Source organism: Oncorhynchus clarkii, chromosome 14 (assembly GCF_045791955.1).
Source record: "Oncorhynchus clarkii lewisi isolate Uvic-CL-2024 chromosome 14, UVic_Ocla_1.0, whole genome shotgun sequence".
Classification (NCBI taxonomy): domain Eukaryota; kingdom Metazoa; phylum Chordata; class Actinopteri; order Salmoniformes; family Salmonidae; genus Oncorhynchus; species Oncorhynchus clarkii.
In genome coordinates, this window is record NC_092160.1 from 32,844,719 (window position 1) to 32,865,753 (window position 21,035).

Here is a 21,035-nt window from a genome sequence, read left to right on the forward strand (position 1 = left end):
TGCTGTGATACATAAGGAGTCTGTACTGTACCCTTCACCCTCCTCAGTCCTCAGGTGTTAGAGATGACACAAGTCAAATGGCCTGCACTAGAGAGTAGAGGTCGACAGATTATAATTTTTCAACGCCGAAACCGATACCGATTATTGGAGGACCAAAAAAAAGCTGATACCGATTAATCGGCCGACTTTTTTTGTAATAATCACAATTAAAACAATACTGAATGAACACTTATTTTAGCTTAATAAAACACATCAATAAAATCAATTTAGCCTCAAATAAAATTAAATATGTTCAATTTGGTTTAAATAATACAAAAACAAAGTGTTGGGGAAGAAAGTAAAAGTGCAATATGTGCCATGTAAGAAAGCTAACGTTTAAGTTCCTTGCTCAGAACATGAGAACATATGAAAGCTGGTGGTTCCTTTTAACATGAGTCTTCAGTATTCCCAGGTAAGAAGTTTTAGGTTGTAGTTATTATAGGAATTATAGGAATATTTCTCTCTATACGATTTGTATTTCATATACCTTTGACTGTTGGATTTTTTTATAGGCACTTTATTATTGCCAGTGTAACAGTATAGCTTCCGTCCCTCACCTCGCCCCTACCTGGGCTCGAACCAGGAACACATCGACAACAGCCACCCTCGAAGCAGCGTTACCCATCGCTCCACAAAAGCCGCGGCCCTTGCAGAGTAAGGGGAACAACCACTCCAAGTCTCAGAGCGAGTGACATTTGAAACGCTATTAGCGCGCACCCCGCTGACTAGCTAGCCATTTCACAGCCTAATCTGGGGAGTTGATAGGCTTGAAGTCATAAACAGCTCAATGCTTGAAGCACAGCAACGAGCTGCTGTCAAAATGCACTAAAGTGCTGTTTGAATGAATGCTTACGAGCCTGCTGGTGCCTACTATCGCTCAGTCAGACTGCTCTATCAAATCATAGACTTAGTTATAACATAATAACACACAGAAATACGAGCCTTAGGTCATTAATATGGTCGAATCCAGAAACTCCAGAAATCATCCAGAAATCATCTCGAAAACAAGACGTTTATTCTTTCAGTGAAATACGGAACCGTTCCGTATTTTATCTAACGGGTGGCATCCATAAGTCTAAATATTCCTGTTACATTGCACAACCTTCAATGTTATGTCAAAATTCTGGCAAATTAGGGGGCCCAAACTGTTGCATATACATTGACTCTGCGTGCAATGAACGCAAGAGAAGTGACACAATTTCACCTGGTTAATATTGCCTTCTAACCTGGATTTATTTTAGCAAAATATGCTGGTTTAAAAATATATACTTCTGTGTATTGATTTTAACTTCTTATGGCTGCAGGGGCAGTATTGAGTAGCTTGGATGAAAGGTGCACAGAGGTGCCCATATTCAACGGGCTGCTCCTCAGTCATAGTTGCTAATATTTGCATACTATTAGTAGTATTGGATAGAAAACATCTGAAGTTTCCAAAACTGTTTGAATTATGTCTGTGAGTATAACAGAACTCATATAGCAGGCAAAAACCTGAGAAATTCCACTTCCTGTTTGTTTTCTGGGGTGGCAGATTTTCAACCATGCTCTCATTGAAACTACAGCGAGATATGGATGAGTTTTCACTTCCTACACCTTCCACTAGATGTCAACAGTCAATAGAACTGTGTCTGATGACTTTAATATGAAGGGGGGTCGAATGACACAGGAAATAGTCACCACTGCCACGAGTTGACCATGCTTTCACCATGCACGTTCACAGGGGAAGGACCTGCGTTCCACCGGTCATCTGAAATCATTCTAATTCTCCGGTTGGAACGTTATTCAAGATATATGTAAACAACATTCTAAAGATTGATTCAGTACATCGTTTGACATGTTTCTACTGACTGTTACGAAATTTTTGGACATTTCGTCACGTTATAGTGGACGCGCTTTGTGGCTTTGGAATTGTTTACCAAATGCGCTAACCAAAGTAGCTAATTGGACATAAATAACATACATTTTCGAACAAATCAAGCATTTATTGTGGACCTGGGATTCCTAGGACTGCATTCTGATGAAGTTCATCAAAGGTAAGGAAACATTTATCATGTATTTTCTGGTTTCTGTTGACTCCAACATGGCGGCTAATTTGGCTTCTGTTCTGAGCTCCGTCTCAGATTATTGCATGTGTTGCTTTTTCCGTCAACTTTTTAAAAATCTGACACAGCGGTTGAATTAAGGAGAGGTATATCTATAATTCCATGTGTATAACTTGTATGATCATCTACATTTATGATTAGTATTTCTGTTGAAGGATGTGGATATGCAAAATCACTTGATGTTTTTGGAACTAATGAATCTAATAAACCAATGTAAACTCCGATTTTTTTATATAAATATGAACTTTATCAAACAAAACATGCATGTATTGTGTAACATGAAGTCTTATGAGTGTCATCTGATGAAGATAATTCAAGGTTAGTGATTAATTTTATCTTTATTTCTGCTTTTTGTGAATGCTATATTTCGCTGGAAAATGGCTGTGCTTATTGTGGTTTGGTGGAGAACTAACATAATCGTTTGTAGTGCTTTCGCTGAAAAGCCTATTTGAAAATCGGACACTTTCGTGGGATTAACAACAATATTACCTTTAAAATGATATAAAACACATGTATGTTTTAGGAATTGTAATTATGAGATTTCTGTGGTTTGAATTTGGCGCCCTCTTTTTTCACTAGTACTTGTCATATCGATCCCGGTATTGGGTTTGCAGCCATAGCAAGTTTTAAGAAAAGGCATTGATGAGCAAGTGGAGTGGTGGTTATGCTTAGGTAGAGTGGTGGTTATGCTCAGGTAGAGTGGTGGTTATGTTCAGGTGGAGTGGTGGTTATGCTCAGGTAGAGTGGTGGTTATGCTCAGGTAGAGTGGTGGTTATGTTCAGGTGGAGTAGTGGTTATGTTCAGGTAGATTGTTGGTTATGTTCAGGTGGAGTGGTGGTTATGTTCAGGTAGAGTGGTGGTTATGTTCAGGTAGAGTGGTGGTTATGTTCAGGTAGAGTGGTGGTTATGTTCAGGTAGAGTGGTGGTTATGTTCAGGTAGAGTGGTGGTTATGTTCAGGTAGAGTGGTGGTTATGTTCAGGTGGAGTGGTGGTTATGTTCAGGTAGAGTGGTGGTTATGTTCAGGTAGAGTGGTGGTTATGTTCAGGTGGAGTGGTGGTTATGTTCAGGTAGATTGGTGGTTATGTTCAGGTAGAGTGGTGGTTATGTTCGGGTGGAGTGTTGGTTATGTTCAGGTGGAGTGGTGGTTATGTTCAGGTAGAGTGGTGGTTATGTTCAGGTGGAGTGGTGGTTATGTTCAGGTAGAGTGGTGGTTATGTTCGGGTGGAGTGTTGGTTATGTTCAGGTAGAGTGGTGGTTATGTTCAGGTGGAGTGGTGGTTATGTTCAGGTAGAGTGGTGGTTATGTTCAGGTAGAGTGGTGGTTATGTTCAGGTTAATATGCTTAATATGTAGACTGACAGCACTGTAATCCCTGATGCTTAATATGTAGACTGACAGCACTGTAATCCCTGATGCTTAATATGTAGATTGACAACACTGTAATCCCTGATGCTTAATATGTAGACTGACAGCACTGTAATCCCTGATGCTTAATATGTAGACTGACAACACTGTAATCCCTGATGCTTAATATGTAGACTGACAGCACTGTAATCCCTGATGCTTAATATGTAGACTGACAACACTGTAATCCCTGATGCTTAATATGTAGACTGACAGCACTGTAATCCCTGATGCTTAATATGTAGACTGACAACACTGTAATCCCTGATGCTTAATATGTAGACTGACAACACTGTAATCCCTGATGCTTAATATGTAGACTGACAACACTGTAATCCCTGATGCTTAATATGTAGACTGACAACACTGTAATCCCTGATGCTTAATATGTAGACTGACAACACTGTAATCCCAGATGCTTAATATGTAGACTGACAACACTGTAATCCCAGATGCTTAATATGTAGACTGACAACACTGTAATCCCTGATGCTTAATATGTAGACTGACAACACTGTAATCCCAGATGCTTAATATGTAGACTGACAACACTGTAATCCCTGATTTTTTTTTATTTTTTAATTTCACCTTTATTTAACCAGGTAGGCAAGTTGAGAACAAGTTCTCATTTACAATTGCGACCTGGCCAGGTAGAGTGGTGATCTACCTGATGCTTGTACCATTAGCATTAGAGACAGGTCCTTTAACAGGAACTTTTCAGACCATTTTAAAAGGCTGTTATATTATAAAATGAAGACCCTGGAAGTATTTTGTCACTTCATAAGCAGCAGAAGTTATCGCTCCCTTCAGTCCGAAGGGGGGGGGAACAGTAGAGAGGAAAGAAGATGAAGAAAGAGAGCATTGTGAATATGCATTCATCTATATTTCCAATCCGTCCAATTGTCTTAAATCATCATTGTGCTAGAAGAAGTAAAACAAATGTTCAGCTGTAAAAACAGAGACGGGTCATTCTGATTAGCATCTCAAATGGCTTTTATTTTGAAAGGAGTCATTTTCTCCCTCCCTCCTTGTCTCTCGCTCTCTCTCTCCGTGCTGCCGGCAGCACCCTGATCTCTATGTGAACATTTTTGATTAATTTGAGATGTAGAGAAGATTCCTTGCCTCCCTAGTTTTACATTTGTATGGAAATGAAGAGATGGATTTAGCTGGTAAATATTATTTAGCAGAATTGGATGACATTCTATTTTTTTTTATTCCACACTTTCTTTTCTGAGAAGTCAGCAGCAAAGTTACATTTTCATTTAGATGTCAAAATGAGAAGGAAGAGAGGAAACACAGTGTGAACAAATGAACGCAGCAAAGATGAGGGGACGCAACAGCTACTTCTTCACCCAGAACAGCGTGAACAAACGAACGCAGCAAAGATGAGGGGTCGCAACAGTTACTTCTTCACCCAGAACAGCGTGAACAAACGAACGCAGCAAAGATGACGGGACGCAACAGCTACTTCTTCACCCAGAACAGCGTGAACAAATAAAACAAATAGAGATAACACCAGATTAGCTCATGGTGTATGGATGTGGTAATCATTATCCTATAGCCCTGTTAGTTCCTCGCTCATCAGATCACTCTGGCCTAATTAACATTGAAAGTTAAATATGGACGATTCAATGCTTCACCGGGCTGCGGCTGAATTTGCATGACCATCCATGCTAGTCTAAATCACAGACAATAAGACCATGCCCTTGCCAGACAGGATTGATGACCACATCATTGTTGATTCATTATCTGATCAAGTGCATCAGCACGGAAACTCTGAGGCAGAGTCAGAGTTCAACACTTCTCATAACCCCCTGCTGTATCCTACCTCAAAGACAGAGTTCGACACTTCTCATAACCCCCTACTGTATCCTAACTTTATTACACAGCTCAACACAGACAAATGGCATCATACAGTATATTCAAAAGTAGCGCACTATATAGGGAATAGGGTGCTATTTAAGCTGCAGACCTATAAATCCAATTTACAGCCATCCTTATAAGAGAGCATCTCTCCTCACACCTGAATCACATCTAAAAATGTAATACGGTCGACTACATACAGTCTGGAAGACAACAACAAGATTTCCTCTATAAATCACTGCAGTACAAGTGGTGGTGGTGGTGGTGGTGATGGTGTGTGTGTGTGTGTGTGTGTGTGTGTGTGTGTGTGTATGGGAGCCTCTGATCATCAGGGTAAAACTGTAATCTCCTTTTCTCATCTTTCCTTATAACATACTGTATCTTTCTGGCAGAAGAATATCAGAGGATATGTCCAACTAGCAACATCAGACATACTGTGCTCTCTTCAGTGACAACATTCCCTATGCGTGTAGCCCACTCTGTCAGTGAGTAACGGTTGACTCTTCCCTGTGTATCTTCTTCCATCCTCTTTCCATGCCCATCCAGTCCAGTCCCATCAAAGCAGATGGCACCAGGGTTGTCTGTGTTTAAAGCAGAGCTGCAGTCTGAGATCAGTCCCATCAAAGCAGATGGCACCAGGGCTGTCTGTGTTAAAAGCAGAGCTGTTGTCTGAGATCAGTCCCATCAAAGCAGATGGCACCAGGGCTGTCTGTGTTAAAAGCAGAGCGGTTGTCTGAGATCAAGCTGTCAGTGAGATCGGCTCCACGTTGCTTCCTGCCTGTGTGACAGACATCATGCTAACTGCTTCCTGCCTGTGTGACAGACGTCACCCTACTTTCTTCCTGCCTGCGTGACAGACGTCACGATTCTTGCTTACTGCCCGTGTGACAGACGTCACGTTTCTTGCTTCCTGCCTGTGTTTTTACAGACGTCATCCCAAATGGCACTATGTTCCCTACATGGTGCACTAGTTTAGTAGGGTTCTATTTGGGACACCGACACAATCTTCATCCCTCACAAGTCCTTACTGGTCCTTCATCTCTGGTCTTCTGTCTTGAAAAACACACATGTTCACACTCATGACAACACTTCAGCCTTCATCAGTAAGTAAAATGCGTTTTTGCTTCTCATGCTAATGCAGTTGTTTAAACGGTTGCATATTGATTTGAGATATATTTATTTGATTTCTAGCTCATTGGCTATCTAGCTAGCTAGCTATATAGACCCTTGGCATACAATGTATTAGCTTAGCCAATGTGTTATGTTATGTTATGTTGGCTATGACATGCCGTGGTTGTGGCTGTTGAGTGTCTTATTTCCTATTGGTCCTCATACAGTTGAAGTCAGAGGTTTATGTACACCTTAGCCAAATACATTCAACTTCTCTAGGGTAGAGGGCAGCATTTGGAATTTTGGATGAAAAGCGTACTCAAATTAAACTACCTTCTACTCAGTCCCAGAAGATAGGATATGCATATAATTGGTAGGATTGAATGGAAATCACTCTAACGTTTCTAAAACTGTTAAAATAGTGTCTGTGAGTATAACAGAACTGATTTGGCAGGCGAAAACCTGAGAAAAATCCATTCAGGAAGTAGGATTTGTTGTTGTTGTAGTTTTCTAGTCAATGCCATTACAGTATCCATTGACTTAGGACTCAAATTGCAGTTCCCATGCCTTCCACTAGATGTCAACAGTCTTTAGAAATTGTTTCAGGCTTGTATTCTGAAAAATTAGGGAGTAAGAGCAGTCTGAATGAGTGGACCCTGCCGTGTCACAGAGCTTTGTCATGCGAGCGACCGAGAGAGTGCCTTTTTTGTTTACCTTTTATATTGATGGCGTTATTGTTCGGTTTAAAATATTATCAATTATTTAGGCTAAAAACAACCTGAGGATTGAATATAAACTTCGTTTGACATGTTTCTATAAACTTTACGAATACAATTTGGATTTTTTTGTCTGCCTGTTGTGACTGCATTTGAGCCTGTGGATTACTGAAGAAAACGCGCGAACAAAACTGAGGTTTTCTGATATAAAGAGAGACTTTATCGAACAAAAGGAACATTTATTGAATGAATACATGAATGTATTCTGAGTGCAAAATATGAAGATCATCAAAGGTAAGTGAATCATTTTGTCTCTATTTCTGACTTGTGTAACTCTTCTACTTGGCTGGTTACTGTTTGTAATTATTTGTCTGCTGGGCTATGTTATGCTGGGCTAAGGTATGCTTTTGCCGTAAAGCATTTTTGAAATCTGACACCGTGGTTGGATTCACAAGAAGTTCATCTTTAAACCTATGTAAAATAGTTGTATCTTTTCTGAATTTTTGTAATGAGTATTTCTGTATTTGAATTTGGCGCTCTGCAATCTCACTGGATGTTGGCCAGGTGGGACGCTAGCGTCCCACATACCCTAGAGAGGTTCAACTCAACTTTTTCACAACTCCTGACGTTTAATCCTAGAAAAAGATTCCCTGTCTTAGGTCAGTTAGGATCAGCACTTTATTTTAAGAATGTGAAATGTCAGAAAAATAGTAGAGAGTGATATATTTCACTTTCATTTCACTTTCATCAAATTCCAAGTGGGTCAGAAGTTTACATACACTCAATTAGTATTTGGTAGCATTGCCTTTAAATTGTTTAACTTGGGTCAAATGTGTCAAGTAGCCTTCTACAAGCTTCACACAATAAGTTGGGTGAATTTTGGCCTATTCCTACTGACAGAGCTGGTGGAACTGAGTCAGGTTTGTAGGCCTCCTTGCTCGCACATGCTTTATCAGTTCTGCCCACACATTTTCTATAGTATTTATGTCAGGGCTTTGGGATGGCCACTCAAACACCTTGACTTTGTTGTCCTTAAGCCATTTGGCCACAACTTTGGAAGTATGCTTGGGGCCATTGTCCATTTGGAAGACCCATTTGCAACCAAGCTTAAACTTCCTGACTGATGTCTTGAGATGTTGCTTCACTATATCCACATAATTTTCCATTCTCATGATGCCATCTATTTTGGTGTTCTTGAGCTTGCAAGCTTCCCCTTTTTTCCTCCAAACATAACGATTGTCATTATGGCCAAACATTTCTATTTTTGTTTCATCAGACCAGACATTTCTACAAAAAGTAAGATCTTTGTCCCCATGTGCAGTTGCAAACCGTAGTTTGGCTTTTTTTATGGCAGTTTTGGAGTAGTGGCTTCTTCCCTGCTGAGCGGCCTTTCAGGTTAAGTCGATATAGGACTCATTTTACTGTGGATAAGATGCTTTTGTACCTGTTTCCTCCAGCATCTTCACAAGGTCCTTTGCTGTTGATTTGCACTTTTCGCACCAAAGTACTTTCATCTCTAGGAGACAGAATGCGTCTCCTTCCTGAGCGTTATGCCGGCTGCGTGGTCCCATGGTGTTTATACTTGCGTACTATTGTTTGTACAGATGAACGTGGTACCTTCAGGCATTTGGAAATTGCTCCCAAGGATGAACAAGATTTGTGGAGGTCTACCCTTTTTTTCTGAGGTCTTGGCTGATTTCTTTTGATTTTTCCATTATGTCAAGCAAAGAGGCACTGAGTTTGAAGGTAGGCCTTGAAATGCATCCACAGGTACACCTCCAATTGACTCTGGAATTGTGATACAGTGAATTATAAGTGAAATAATCTGTCTGTAAACAATTGTTGTAAAAATTACTTGTGTCATGCACAAAGTAGATGTTCTAACCGACTTGCCAAACCTATAGTTTGTTAACAAGAAATTTGTGGAGTGGTTGACAAATGAGTTTTAATGACTCCAACCTAAGTGTATGTAAACTTTCGACTTCAACTTTATTTCATTAAAGTGATTATGTTCCCCATACTCTATATTATATATATATATATATGTTTATAGATATGTGTTGTGTATTTTATGTACTGATGCAGGGCCCACCCCCTGCTAAAATAAAGTTTAAATCAAATAAGTAACAGTAAACTTGAGTTTTTTTTAATCCTCAATAGTGGCAGAGATGACCTCTGGGAACCAAATCCAAAGAGACCACATTCAAGTCCTCCACCCCACACTCATTCAAACATAGGAACTGGTTCCTCCAGTCTGACCCCTGCTGCTGTCTCTGGCTCCACACCCACCCCCACCTTGCCATCTAAAGGTGTGAAGAGGCCAGCCTAGAAGCGGAGGAGGGCCAGTGCACCAGCGGCGACTACCACAGAGGGAGAGGACCATTGGCAAACTGTGCTAGAGGATGATGTGCATTCACTTCCACCAACTTTTCGACCTAAAAGGCAGTCAGGACTTCAGCTGGACATGACTGGAAAGTACAGCCCCCTTCATCTAGGTATGTAAAATTAAATGTTTTTATTACGATAGCATTGTTGTATGTTCTCTATAGTCTCTATATTGAACCACAGCCCATGCAAAAAAACAGATATTTCTAGCTTAAATAGACAGATTTTTATGGGGATTTTTGTAATATGTTAATTATATTTCCATGTGGGCGCAGATATTGAAGGCTAAGAGATAAACAGACAAATCACACACATGCAATATGCTCATTTTCTCCTGCGGCATACACTTCATTAGGCTACCACTGTACTGCCTTGTAACTGTCTGCAATGGATTCTCATCTTATTGGAAAATGATCAAAAAGTTTAAAGACTGTGGTTTAGGATTGAGGGAAGAAATATTGTGGAATGACAATTTGTAAAATATTCAAACTCTGGTAAATAAGGAGACCGGATGGCCTGGTGGACTGTAAAACCCTTCTGAGCTCTGTCCAGGGTCCTGAAATGACATCAGAAACACCCTATGGACAGTAACCCCTTCTGAGCTCTGCCCAGGGTCCTGAAATGACACCAGAAACGTCCTGTGGACTATTAACCCCCTCTGAGCTCTGTCCAGGGTCCTGAAATGACACCAGAAACGTCCTGTGGACTGTTAACCACCTCTGAACTCTGTCCAGGGTCCTGAAATGACACCAGAAACGTCCTGTGGACAGTAACCCCTTCTGAGCTCTGTCCAGGGTCCTGAAATGACACCAGAAACACCCTATGGACAGTAACCACCTCTGAACTCTGTGCAGGGTCCTGAAATGACACCAGAAACGTCCTGTGGACAGTAACCCCTTCTGAGCTCTGTCCAGGGTCCTGAAATGACACCAGAAACACCCTGTGGACAGTAACCCCTTCTGAGCTCTGTCCAGGGTCCTGAAATGACACCAGAAACACCCTATGGACAGTAACCACCTCTGAACTCTGTCCAGGGTCCTGAAATGACACCAGAAACGTCCTGTGGACAGTAACCCCTTCTGAGCTCTGTCCAGGGTCCTGAAATGACACCAGAAACACCCTATGGACAGTAACCCCTTCTGAGCTCTGTCCAGGGCCCTGAAATGACACCAGAAATGACCTGTGGACTGTAAACCCTTCTGAGCTCTGTCCAGGGTCCTGAAATGACACCAGAAACGTCCTGGGTTGAAACCACCAAGATGAATGAGTTGACTTTTAAAAGTATACGAGGCAGGACACAGACAGAGCTGGGATGTTAATGTTTTTTTTTACAAAAGTTAAGTGAAATGGGAGAAGAGGAGAAAGAGAAAGCAGTAATCGGACTACCATCAGTCTGGGATTTTATTTCATATTACAGTTCAGCAAGGATCCATCTTAAACTAAAGAAAGCAGAGTGGCTGATGTTCAATCTTAATGATAGTTACTGTTGGGGCCTATTGAAAGTCTCTTTCCAGATTACCCGAGGGCAATAAGTATCATATAATCCTCTGATGTCAACTAAGCCTAAATAAACACCTATTAGTGCCTGGTGAGTGTTTACCTTTGGGCTCAGCGTAATGCTCAGATGATGAGGGAGATCCCTGAGAAGAATGTGTGTTGACATGATCGAAACCCAGAGTATGTGTCCGTCCTCTCTCTCTCTCTTTCTCTCCCTCTCTCTCTCTTTCTCTCCCCCCTCTCTCTCTCTCTCTCTCTCTCTCTCTCTCTCTCTCTTTCTCTCCCTCTCTCTCTTTCTTCAGTGTTTCTTGATATGGTGTCATGATGATCTTGTGCAACTTTGGTATTTCATTCACCTTGTCTGTGATCCAAATGCCACTCTATTCCCTACTTAGTGCACTACTTTTGACCAGGACCCATAGGGAATAGGTTGCAAATTGGGACAAAGCCCATGGTTCAGCCAACTGACTGACCTATTCAGATTCAGAACAGCAGGGCTGCAGGGCTGAGACCAAAACGACTGTGGCCTATATCTGTGTATAGAGCTAATAGAGTCTTTCTTTAGAACTCTGTGCCCATTGGCAAATGATCAAGCTTCAGTGGCTCTCTCTCCTCTCCATTTAGGCTGAAGAACCATTCTGAGTTGAGAAGAGAAGTAGCAGAGCTAACCGACAAGCCAAAACCTTTGATCTACTGGAGTCTTCAGCCAAGAGCTGCTATAACCTAATCACACACACAGCTGATATGAAATCAAACAGAAACGCTGTGTGAGGAGGGCAAATCTTTAGAAGTGCATGAATATAGATGGTTAGAGAGATGGAGGACTTTTTCCATGGCTTTTAACGTACACAGCCCACAGACTACTAGAGCAGTCAGCTGTATTCCACACACACACACACACACACACACACATACACACACACACACACACACAGATTTATGCACACACACACACACACACACACACACACACACGATTTGTTCCATAGGCGTCATCATGAGTCATGAGGGGAAGAGTGCCTTCTCTGTCCTCCAGGGTCAGTGCTACATTTCATTTCAGATTCTAATCCCTTGATAAGGCTTTTTGAATTTTCTGATGATATGCATAACACTAAAAATATTAATGTACAGAAAAGTCCTCCACTAGGTCTCAAGGAGGTATGTTCAGACAGAGTAATGACACAGGCCAACCACTAATTTTCCTCACTATGCGTAGGATCAATGCCGTTTACACTGCCGCTACAGAACATTAAGCAGTCATGACACTACAAATCACTGCAAGGTAAAAGCAAAGCCAAACACAAGCCTAGTAAATAATGTTGATATGTCATGACATCCTCTCCTCATGTTCCACTCCATGAAACAACCTGGGGTGTGTAAACAGACTGATTTGTCGTAATCTACAGTAGAATGCCATTGAAAACGTAGGCTATAACCTATCCAGTATGGGCCACATTCTACCCAGTACAGGCTACTGTCACGCTCTGACCTTAGTTCCTTTGTTTCGTCTTTTGTTTTAGTATGGTCAGGGCGTGAGTTGGGTGGGTTGTCTATGTTAGTTCTTCTATGATTTTCTATTTCTGTGTTTGGCCTGGTATGGTTGTCAATCAGAGGCAGCTGTCAATCGTTGTCCCTGATTGAGAACCATATTTAGGTAGCCTGTTTTCGATTGTGTTTGTGGGTGGTTGTTTTCAGTCTTTGTGTGTCTACACCAGACAGAACTGTTCCGGTTGTTTCTTTGTTGTTTTGTTATTCAGTGTTCAGTTTTCATGAAATAAGATGAACACTTACCACGCTGCGCTTTGGTCCTCACCTTCTTCCCACGACAGCCGTTACAGCTACATTCTATCTGGTACAGGCTACATTATATCTGGTATAGGCTACATTCTATCTGGTATAGGCTACATTATATCTGGTATAGGCTACATTCTATCCAGTACAGGCTACATTTTATCTGGTATAGGCTACATTCTATCCAGTACAGGTTACATTCTATCTGGTATATGATACATTCTATCCAGTACAGGCTACATTCTATCTGGTATAGGCTACATTCTATCTGGTATAGGCTACATTCTATCCAGTACAGGCTACATTCTATCCAGTATAGGCTACATTCTATCCAGTACAGGCTACATTCTATCTGGTATAGGCTACATTATATCCAGTAAAGGCTACATTCTATCTGGTATAGGATACAGTCTATCTGGTATAGGCTACATTCTATCCAGTACAGGCTACATTCTATCCTGTATAGGCTACAATCTATCCTGTATAGGCTACATTCTATCCAGTATAGGCTACATTCTATCCAGTGTAGGCTACATTCTATCCTGTATAGGCTACATTCTATCCAGTGTAGGCTACATTCTATCCAGTGTAGGCTACATTCTATCCTGCATAGGCTACATTCTATCCAGTGCAGGCTACATTCTATCCAGTGTAGGCTACATTCTATCCTGTATATGCTACGTTCTATCCAGTATAGGCTACATTCTATCCAGTACAGGCTACATTCTCCCACTATATGCTACATTCTTTATTGTATAGATTACATTCTATCCTGTATAGTCTACATTCTATCTGGTATAGGCTACATTCTATCTGGTATAGGCTACATTCTATCTGGTATAGGCTACATTCTATCCTGTATAGGTTACATTCTTTCTTGTATAGGCTACATTCTGTCTGGTATAGGCTACGTTCTATCCTGTATAGGTTACATTCTTTCTTGTATAGGCTACATTCTATCTGGTATAGGCTACATTCTATCTGGTACAGGCTACATTCTATCCAGTATAGGCTACATTCGATCCACTATAGGCTACATTCTATCCAGTATAGGCTACATTCTATCCAGTACAGGCTACATTCTAATCAGTATAGGATACATTCTATCCAGTATAGGCTACATTCTATCCAGTATAGGCTACAATCTATCCAGTATAGTCTACAATCTATCCAGTATAGACTACATTCTATCCAGTACAGGCTACATTCTATCCAGTATAGGCTACATTCTATCCTGTATAGGTTACATTCTTTCTTGTAGAGTCTACATTCTATCTGGTATAGGCTACATTCTATCTGGTACAGGCTACATTCTATCCAGTATAGGCTACATTCTATCTGGTATAGGCTACATTCTATCCAGTACAGGCTACATTCTATCCAGTATAGGCTACATTCTATCCAGTACAGGCTACATTCTATCTGGTATAGGCTACATTCTATCCAGTACAGGCTACATTCTATCTGGTATAGGATACAGTCTATCTGGTATAGGCTACATTCTATCCAGTACAGGCTACATTCTATCCTGTATAGGCTACAATCTATCCTGTATAGGCTACATTCTATCCAGTATAGGCTACATTCTATCCAGTGTAGGCTACATTCTATCCTGTATAGGCTACATTCTATCCAGTGTAGGCTACATTCTATCCAGTGTAGGCTACATTCGATCCACTATAGGCTACATTCTATCCAGTATAGGCTACATTCTATCCAGTACAGGCTACATTCTATCCAGTATAGGCTACATTCTATCCAGTATAGGCTACATTCTATCCTGTATATGCTACGTTCTATCCAGTATAGGCTAAATTCTATCCAGTACAGGCTACATTCTCCCACTATATGCTACATTCTTTCTTGTATAGATTACATTCTATCCTGTATAGTCTACATTCTATCTGGTACAGGCTACATTCTATCTGGTGTAGGCTACATTCTATCCTGTATAGGTTACATTCTTTCTTGTATAGGCTACATTCTGTCTGGTATAGGCTACATTCTATCGTGTATAGGTTACATTCTTTCTTGTATAGGCTACATTCTATCTGGTATAGGCTACATTCTATCTGGTACAGGCTACACTCTATCCAGTATAGGCTACATTCTATCCAGTACAGGCTACATTCTATCCAGTATAGGCTACATTCTATCCAGTATAGGCTACATTCGATCCTGTATAGCACATATGTCAGAGTCAAGGCCCGCGGGCCACATCCGGCCCGCAAGAAGGTTTTTTACGGCCCCTGGGATGATCTTGATTTATTATTAGAACCGGCCCGCAGCAAGCCGGCAGCCCGCAGATCTTTTACACGCACCAATACTACATTTCCCACAATGCAAAGGTGACGCACCGAGCAGTAGGCTGCTTCATTTCAATATTTATTGGCACAGCAGTCGTCAGCATCACAGTAAAATTAACTTTCAGATACCCATCAAAAATGGCAAAACGGAAGGTGGATACTGAGAACCGGGGGTTTCAAACAAGGTGGGAGTTGGAGTATATGTTCACGAAGGTAGCTGGAAAACCTGTGTGTCTTCTGTGTGGAGAAAGTGTGGCGGTACTGAAAGAGTATAATCTGAGACGACATTATGAAACGAAACACGCGGACACACACGCGGACGCAACTGTCAAGGCCAGTTTTATTTTGGCAGAAGAGATCGCTAAATCAGCCCGGCCATTTACGGAGGGGGATTTCATCAAAAACTGCATGATTAAAGTTTGTGACGAAGTTTGCCCAGAAAAAAGGCAACTCTTTTTAAATGTGAGTCTGAGCAGAAACACCATTGCCGAGAGAGTAGACCAGTTGTCCATCAATCTAAAAGAGCAGCTTGTGAAAAAGGGAAAAGATTTTATTGCATATTCCTTGGCTGTGGATGAGAGCACCGACATTTCTGACATTGCCCAGTTGTCAATTTTCATCCGCGGAGTGGACTCCAACCTAAGCGTGACAGAGGAGTTTTTGGCTTTACGTCCTATGCATGGCACAACTACGGGGCATGATTTGTATGAAGAGGTGTCAAGATGTGTAAATGAGATGGAGCTGCCTTGGGAAAAACTCGTGGGTTTGACAACCGACGGAGCACCTGCGATGTGTGGACACAGGAGCGGACTGGTGGCGAAGATACGGGAAAAGATGCAAGAGGAAAACGCGACAGGTGAGCTGACAGCTTATCATTGTATCATACACCAGGAAGCGTTGTGCGGTAAAGCCTTGAAAATGGAGCATGTAATGAGCATCATCACGCGCACAGTTAACTTTATCAGAGCCAAAGGTTTGAATCACCGCCAGTTCAAGGCATTTCTGACGGAGTTAGAAACGGAGCATGGTGATTTGCCTTATCACACAGAGGTGCGATGGCTAAGCCAGGGAAAGGTGCTTCAAAGATGTTTCGAGCTTCGTGAGGAGATTTGTCTGTTCTTGGACAGCAAAGGGAAAGACACAACACAACTCCGAGACGAAATGTTTCTGTGTGAAATGGCTTTTCTGTGTGACATTACGAGTCATCTGAATGCAATAAACTTGCAGCTGCAGGGTCGGGATCGTGTCATCTCTGATATGTACAGTACAGTGAAGGCATTTAAAACCAAACTGACTCTGTGGGAGACGCAGATGCGGAAAGAAAATTTGAGCCACTTTCCCAGCTGCCAGACCATGAAAGAGAAGCTCTCTACCAGTGCGTTCCCGAGCACACAGTTGGCTGATAAAATAGGTATGCTTGCCGCTGACTTTCGACGCCGATTTGCTGACTTTGAAGCACAAAAAAGCAGGTTGGAACTGCTCGGTAACCCATTTGCTGTTGACGTGGAAAGCTCACCACCAAACCTCCAAATGGAGTTGATTGACCTCCAATGCAATGATGCACTGAGGGCAAAATATGCGGCAGTGGGTGCTGCGGAGTTCGCCCGTTTCCTCCCCGGCACAATGCCCCAGCTGCGCATCCAGGCTGCTCAAACGTTGTCTATGTTTGGCAGCACATACCTGTGTGAACAACTGTTTTCTTTGATGAACCTGAACAAAACATCACACAGAAGTCGACTTACTGCTGAACACCTCCACTCAATTCTGAGGATTTCTTCAGCTCAGAGCCTTACCCCGAACATTGATGAACTTGTGGAAAAGATGGGACACCACCAAGTATCACCCTCAACCTCAAACAAGTGAACATTACTGTGCAATCACATATTTAGAGTTTTTACTCAGTTCAAGTTTAAAAGTTAAAATTTAATATTTGTTTTCACTGCATGTTACTTCTCCTTAAACAAAGTGTTGTTTTTGATTAATAGATTTTTGCACTTTATTTTTTTGTATTTCAATCCAATTATATTTTAAAAATATTTCAGTTGAGTGGATGATAGAAAATTGCTATTATTGTTTTTTCTTTGAAGTAAATTTAGCCCACTTTTGCTAAAATAGAAAATATAGTCTACTGATGGTGCCTTGAATACCGGTTTCTTTCATTTAATGTTCATGTTATGGGGATATTTATATAAAGGAAATTTGTCTTTTGTGTCTGTTGAAAATTAAAGATTACTGACAGAGCCATAAGAAAATATTGCTTTATTTATCTGATCATATTGTAATATATTTGTTAGGTTTTCAGTAGGTTCAATTAGGTTCACTAGACTATATGCGTCATTTAAAAAATTTTCAATGAACATTCGAACAGTCCGGCCCTCGTCTTGTAGCTGATTTTTTTATTTGGCCCTCCGTCCATTTGACTTTGACACCCCTGCTGTATAGGTTACATTCTTTCTTGTATAGGCTACATTCTGTCTGGTATAGGCTACGTTCTATCCTGTATAGGTTACATTCTTTCTTGTATAGGCTACATTCTATCTGGTATAGGCTACATTCTATCTGGTACAGGCTACATTCTATCCAGTATAGGCTACATTCTATCTGGTATAGGCTACATTCTATCCAGTACAGGCTACATTCTATCCTGTATAGGCTACATTCTATCCAGTACAGGCTACATTCTATCTGGTATAGGCTACATTCTATCCAGTACAGGCTACATTCTATCTGGTATAGGATACAGTCTATCTGGTATAGGCTACATTCTATCCAGTACAGGCTACATTCTATCCTGTATAGGCTACAATCTATCCTGTATAGGCTACATTCTATCCAGTATAGGCTACATTCTATCCAGTGTAGGCTACATTCTATCCTGTATAGGCTACATTCTATCCAGTGTAGGCTACATTCTATCCAGTGTAGGCTACATTCGATCCACTATAGGCTACATTCTATCCAGTATAGGCTACATTCTATCCAGTACAGGCTACATTCTATCCAGTATAGGCTACATTCTATCCTGTATATGCTACGTTCTATCCAGTATAGGCTACATTCTATCCAGTACAGGCTACATTCTCCCACTATATGCTACATTCTTTCTTGTATAGATTACATTCTATCCTGTATAGTCTACATTCTATCTGGTATAGGCTACATTCTATCTGGTATAGGCTACATTCTATCTGGTATAGGCTACATTCTATCCTGTATAGGTTACATTCTTTCTTGTATAGGCTACATTCTGTCTGGTATAGGCTACATTCTATCCTGTATAGGTTACATTCTGTCTTGTATAGGCTACATTCTATCTGGTATAGGCTACATTCTATCTGGTATAGGCTACATTCTATCTGGTACAGGCTACACTCTATCCAGTATAGGCTACATTCTATCTGGTATAGGCTACATTCTATCCAGTACAGGATACATTCTATCCAGTATAGGCTACATTCTATCCAGTATAGGCTACATTCTATCCAGTATAGGCTACAATCTATCCAGTATAGGCTAATATCTATCCAGTATAGGCTAAATTCTATCCAGTACAGGCTACATTCTATCCAGTATAGGCTACATTCTATCCTGTATAGGTTACATTCTTTCTTGTAGAGGCTACATTCTATCTGGTATAGGCTACATTCTATCTGGTACAGGCTACATTCTATCCAGTATAGGCTACATTCTATCTGGTATAGGCTATATTCTATCCAGTACAGGCTACATTCTATCTGGTATAGGCTACATTCTATCTGGTGTAGGCTACATTCTATCCTGTATAGGTTACATTCTTTCTTGTATAGGCTACATTCTTTCTTGTATAGGCTACATTCTGTCTGGTATAGGCTACATTCTATCCTGTATAGGTTACATTCTTTCTTGTATAGGCTAGATTCTATCTGGTATAGGCTACATTCTATCTGGTACAGGCTACACTCTATCCAGTATAGGCTACATTATATCTGGTATAGGCTACATTCTATCCAGTATAGGCTACATTCTATACAGTATAGGCTACATTCGATCCACTATAGGCTACATTCTATCCAGTATAGGCTACATTCTATCCAGTACAGGCTACATTCTATCCAGTATAGGCTACATTCTATCCAGTATAGGCTACATTCTATCCAGTATAGGCTACAATCTATCCAGTATAGGCTACATTCTATCCAGTACAGGCTACATTCTATCCAGTATAGGCTACATTCTATCCTGTATAGGTTACATTGTTTCTTGTATAGGCTACATTCTATCCAGTATAGGCTACATTCTATCAGGTATAGGCTACATTCTATCCAGTATAGGCTACATTCTATCCAGTATAGACTACATTCTATCCACTACAGGCTACATTCTATCTGGTACAGGCTACATTCTATCCAGTACAGGCTACATAATATCCAGTATAGGCTACATTCTATCCAGTATAGGCTACATTCTATCCAGTACAGGCTACATTCTATCCAGTACAGGCTACATTCTATCCAGTATAGGCTACATTCTATCCAGTATAGGCTACATTCTATCCAGTATATGCTATATTCTATCCAGTATAGGCTACATTCTATCCAGTACAGGCTACATTCTATCCAGTATAGGCTACATTCTATCCTGTATAGTTTACATTCTTTCTTGTATAGGCTACATTCTATCTGGTATAGGCTACATTCTATCTGGTACAGGCTACATTCTATCCAGTATAGGCTACATTCTATCAGGTATAGGCTACATTCTATCCAGTATAGGCTACATTCTATCCAGTATAGGCTACATTCTATCCACTATAGGCTACATTCTATCCAGTATAGGCTACATTCTATCCAGTACAGGCTACATTCTATCCAGTATATGCTACATTCTATCCAGTATAGGCTACATTCTATCCAGTATATGCTACATTCTATCCAGTATATGCTACATTCTATCCAGTATAGGCTACATTCTATTCAGTATATGCTGCATTCTATCCAGTATATGCTACATTCTATCCAGTATAGGCTACATTCTATCCAGTATATGCTACATTATATCCAGTATATGCTACATTCTATCCAGTATAGGCTACATTCTATCCAGTATATGCTACATTATATCCAGTATATGCTACATTTTATCCAGTATATGCTACATTCTATCCAGTACAGGCTACATTCTATCCAGTACAGGCTACATTCTATCCAGTACAGGCTACATTCTCTCCAGTTTTGACTTCATTCTATTGGGACATTTTGTGACATCAAGGCAAACAACCTGTTCAGATGCAGCCAGGGGCTGTTTACCTACTGTAATGGTTTGATGAAGAAGATAACTCTCCCTCCTTTACCTATACTCCTAGCTAGCTGTACTGTCATGCTTCCTGGAGCTAGCGGTAAGTGGGAGGTAAATGACTCCTATCCTATCCCTTCACTTAGCAGCAGCCGTTAAGAGATAGTGCTTATTGCTACCCTGGATGATTTCCGTATCACATTTTCAAATTAGTGTGTGTGCGTGCATGTGTGCATGTGTGGGTGTGTTTGTGTGTGCTTATTGCTTGGCTAGATGATTATCATATTAACATTGACATTCATGGTGTGTTTAGATTTTAATCAATATGGAGGATTAGTTAATGTATAAAGGGGGGTTACAGTCAGGGTTTAATCAATGTATAAAGGGAGGTTACAGTCAGGGTTTAGTTCATGTATAAATGGGGGGTTACAGTCAGGGTTTAGTTCATGTATAAATGGGGGGTTACAGTCAGGGTTTAGTTAATGTATAGGGGGGTTACAGTCAGGGTTTAGTTTATGTATAAACGGGGGGTTACAGTCAGGGCTTAGTTAATG

The 21,035-nt window shown here is 40.8% G+C and overlaps 2 protein-coding genes across 2 annotated transcripts in view; one reads left to right on the forward strand and one right to left on the reverse strand.

Moving 5' to 3' along the window:
* The window catches only part of LOC139366527 (glutamate receptor 3-like), a 233,824-nt gene that overhangs the window by 88,651 nt on the left and 124,138 nt on the right, over positions 1–21,035 (reverse strand). The window lies entirely within an intron of this gene.
* On the forward strand, positions 4,990–20,424 carry LOC139365776 (dynein heavy chain-like). Its single transcript, XM_071102857.1, has 2 exons — positions 4,990–5,028; positions 19,285–20,424. The coding sequence occupies exons 1-2, from the start codon at positions 4,990–4,992 to the stop codon at positions 20,422–20,424; spliced, it is 1,179 nt and encodes a 392-aa protein (XP_070958958.1).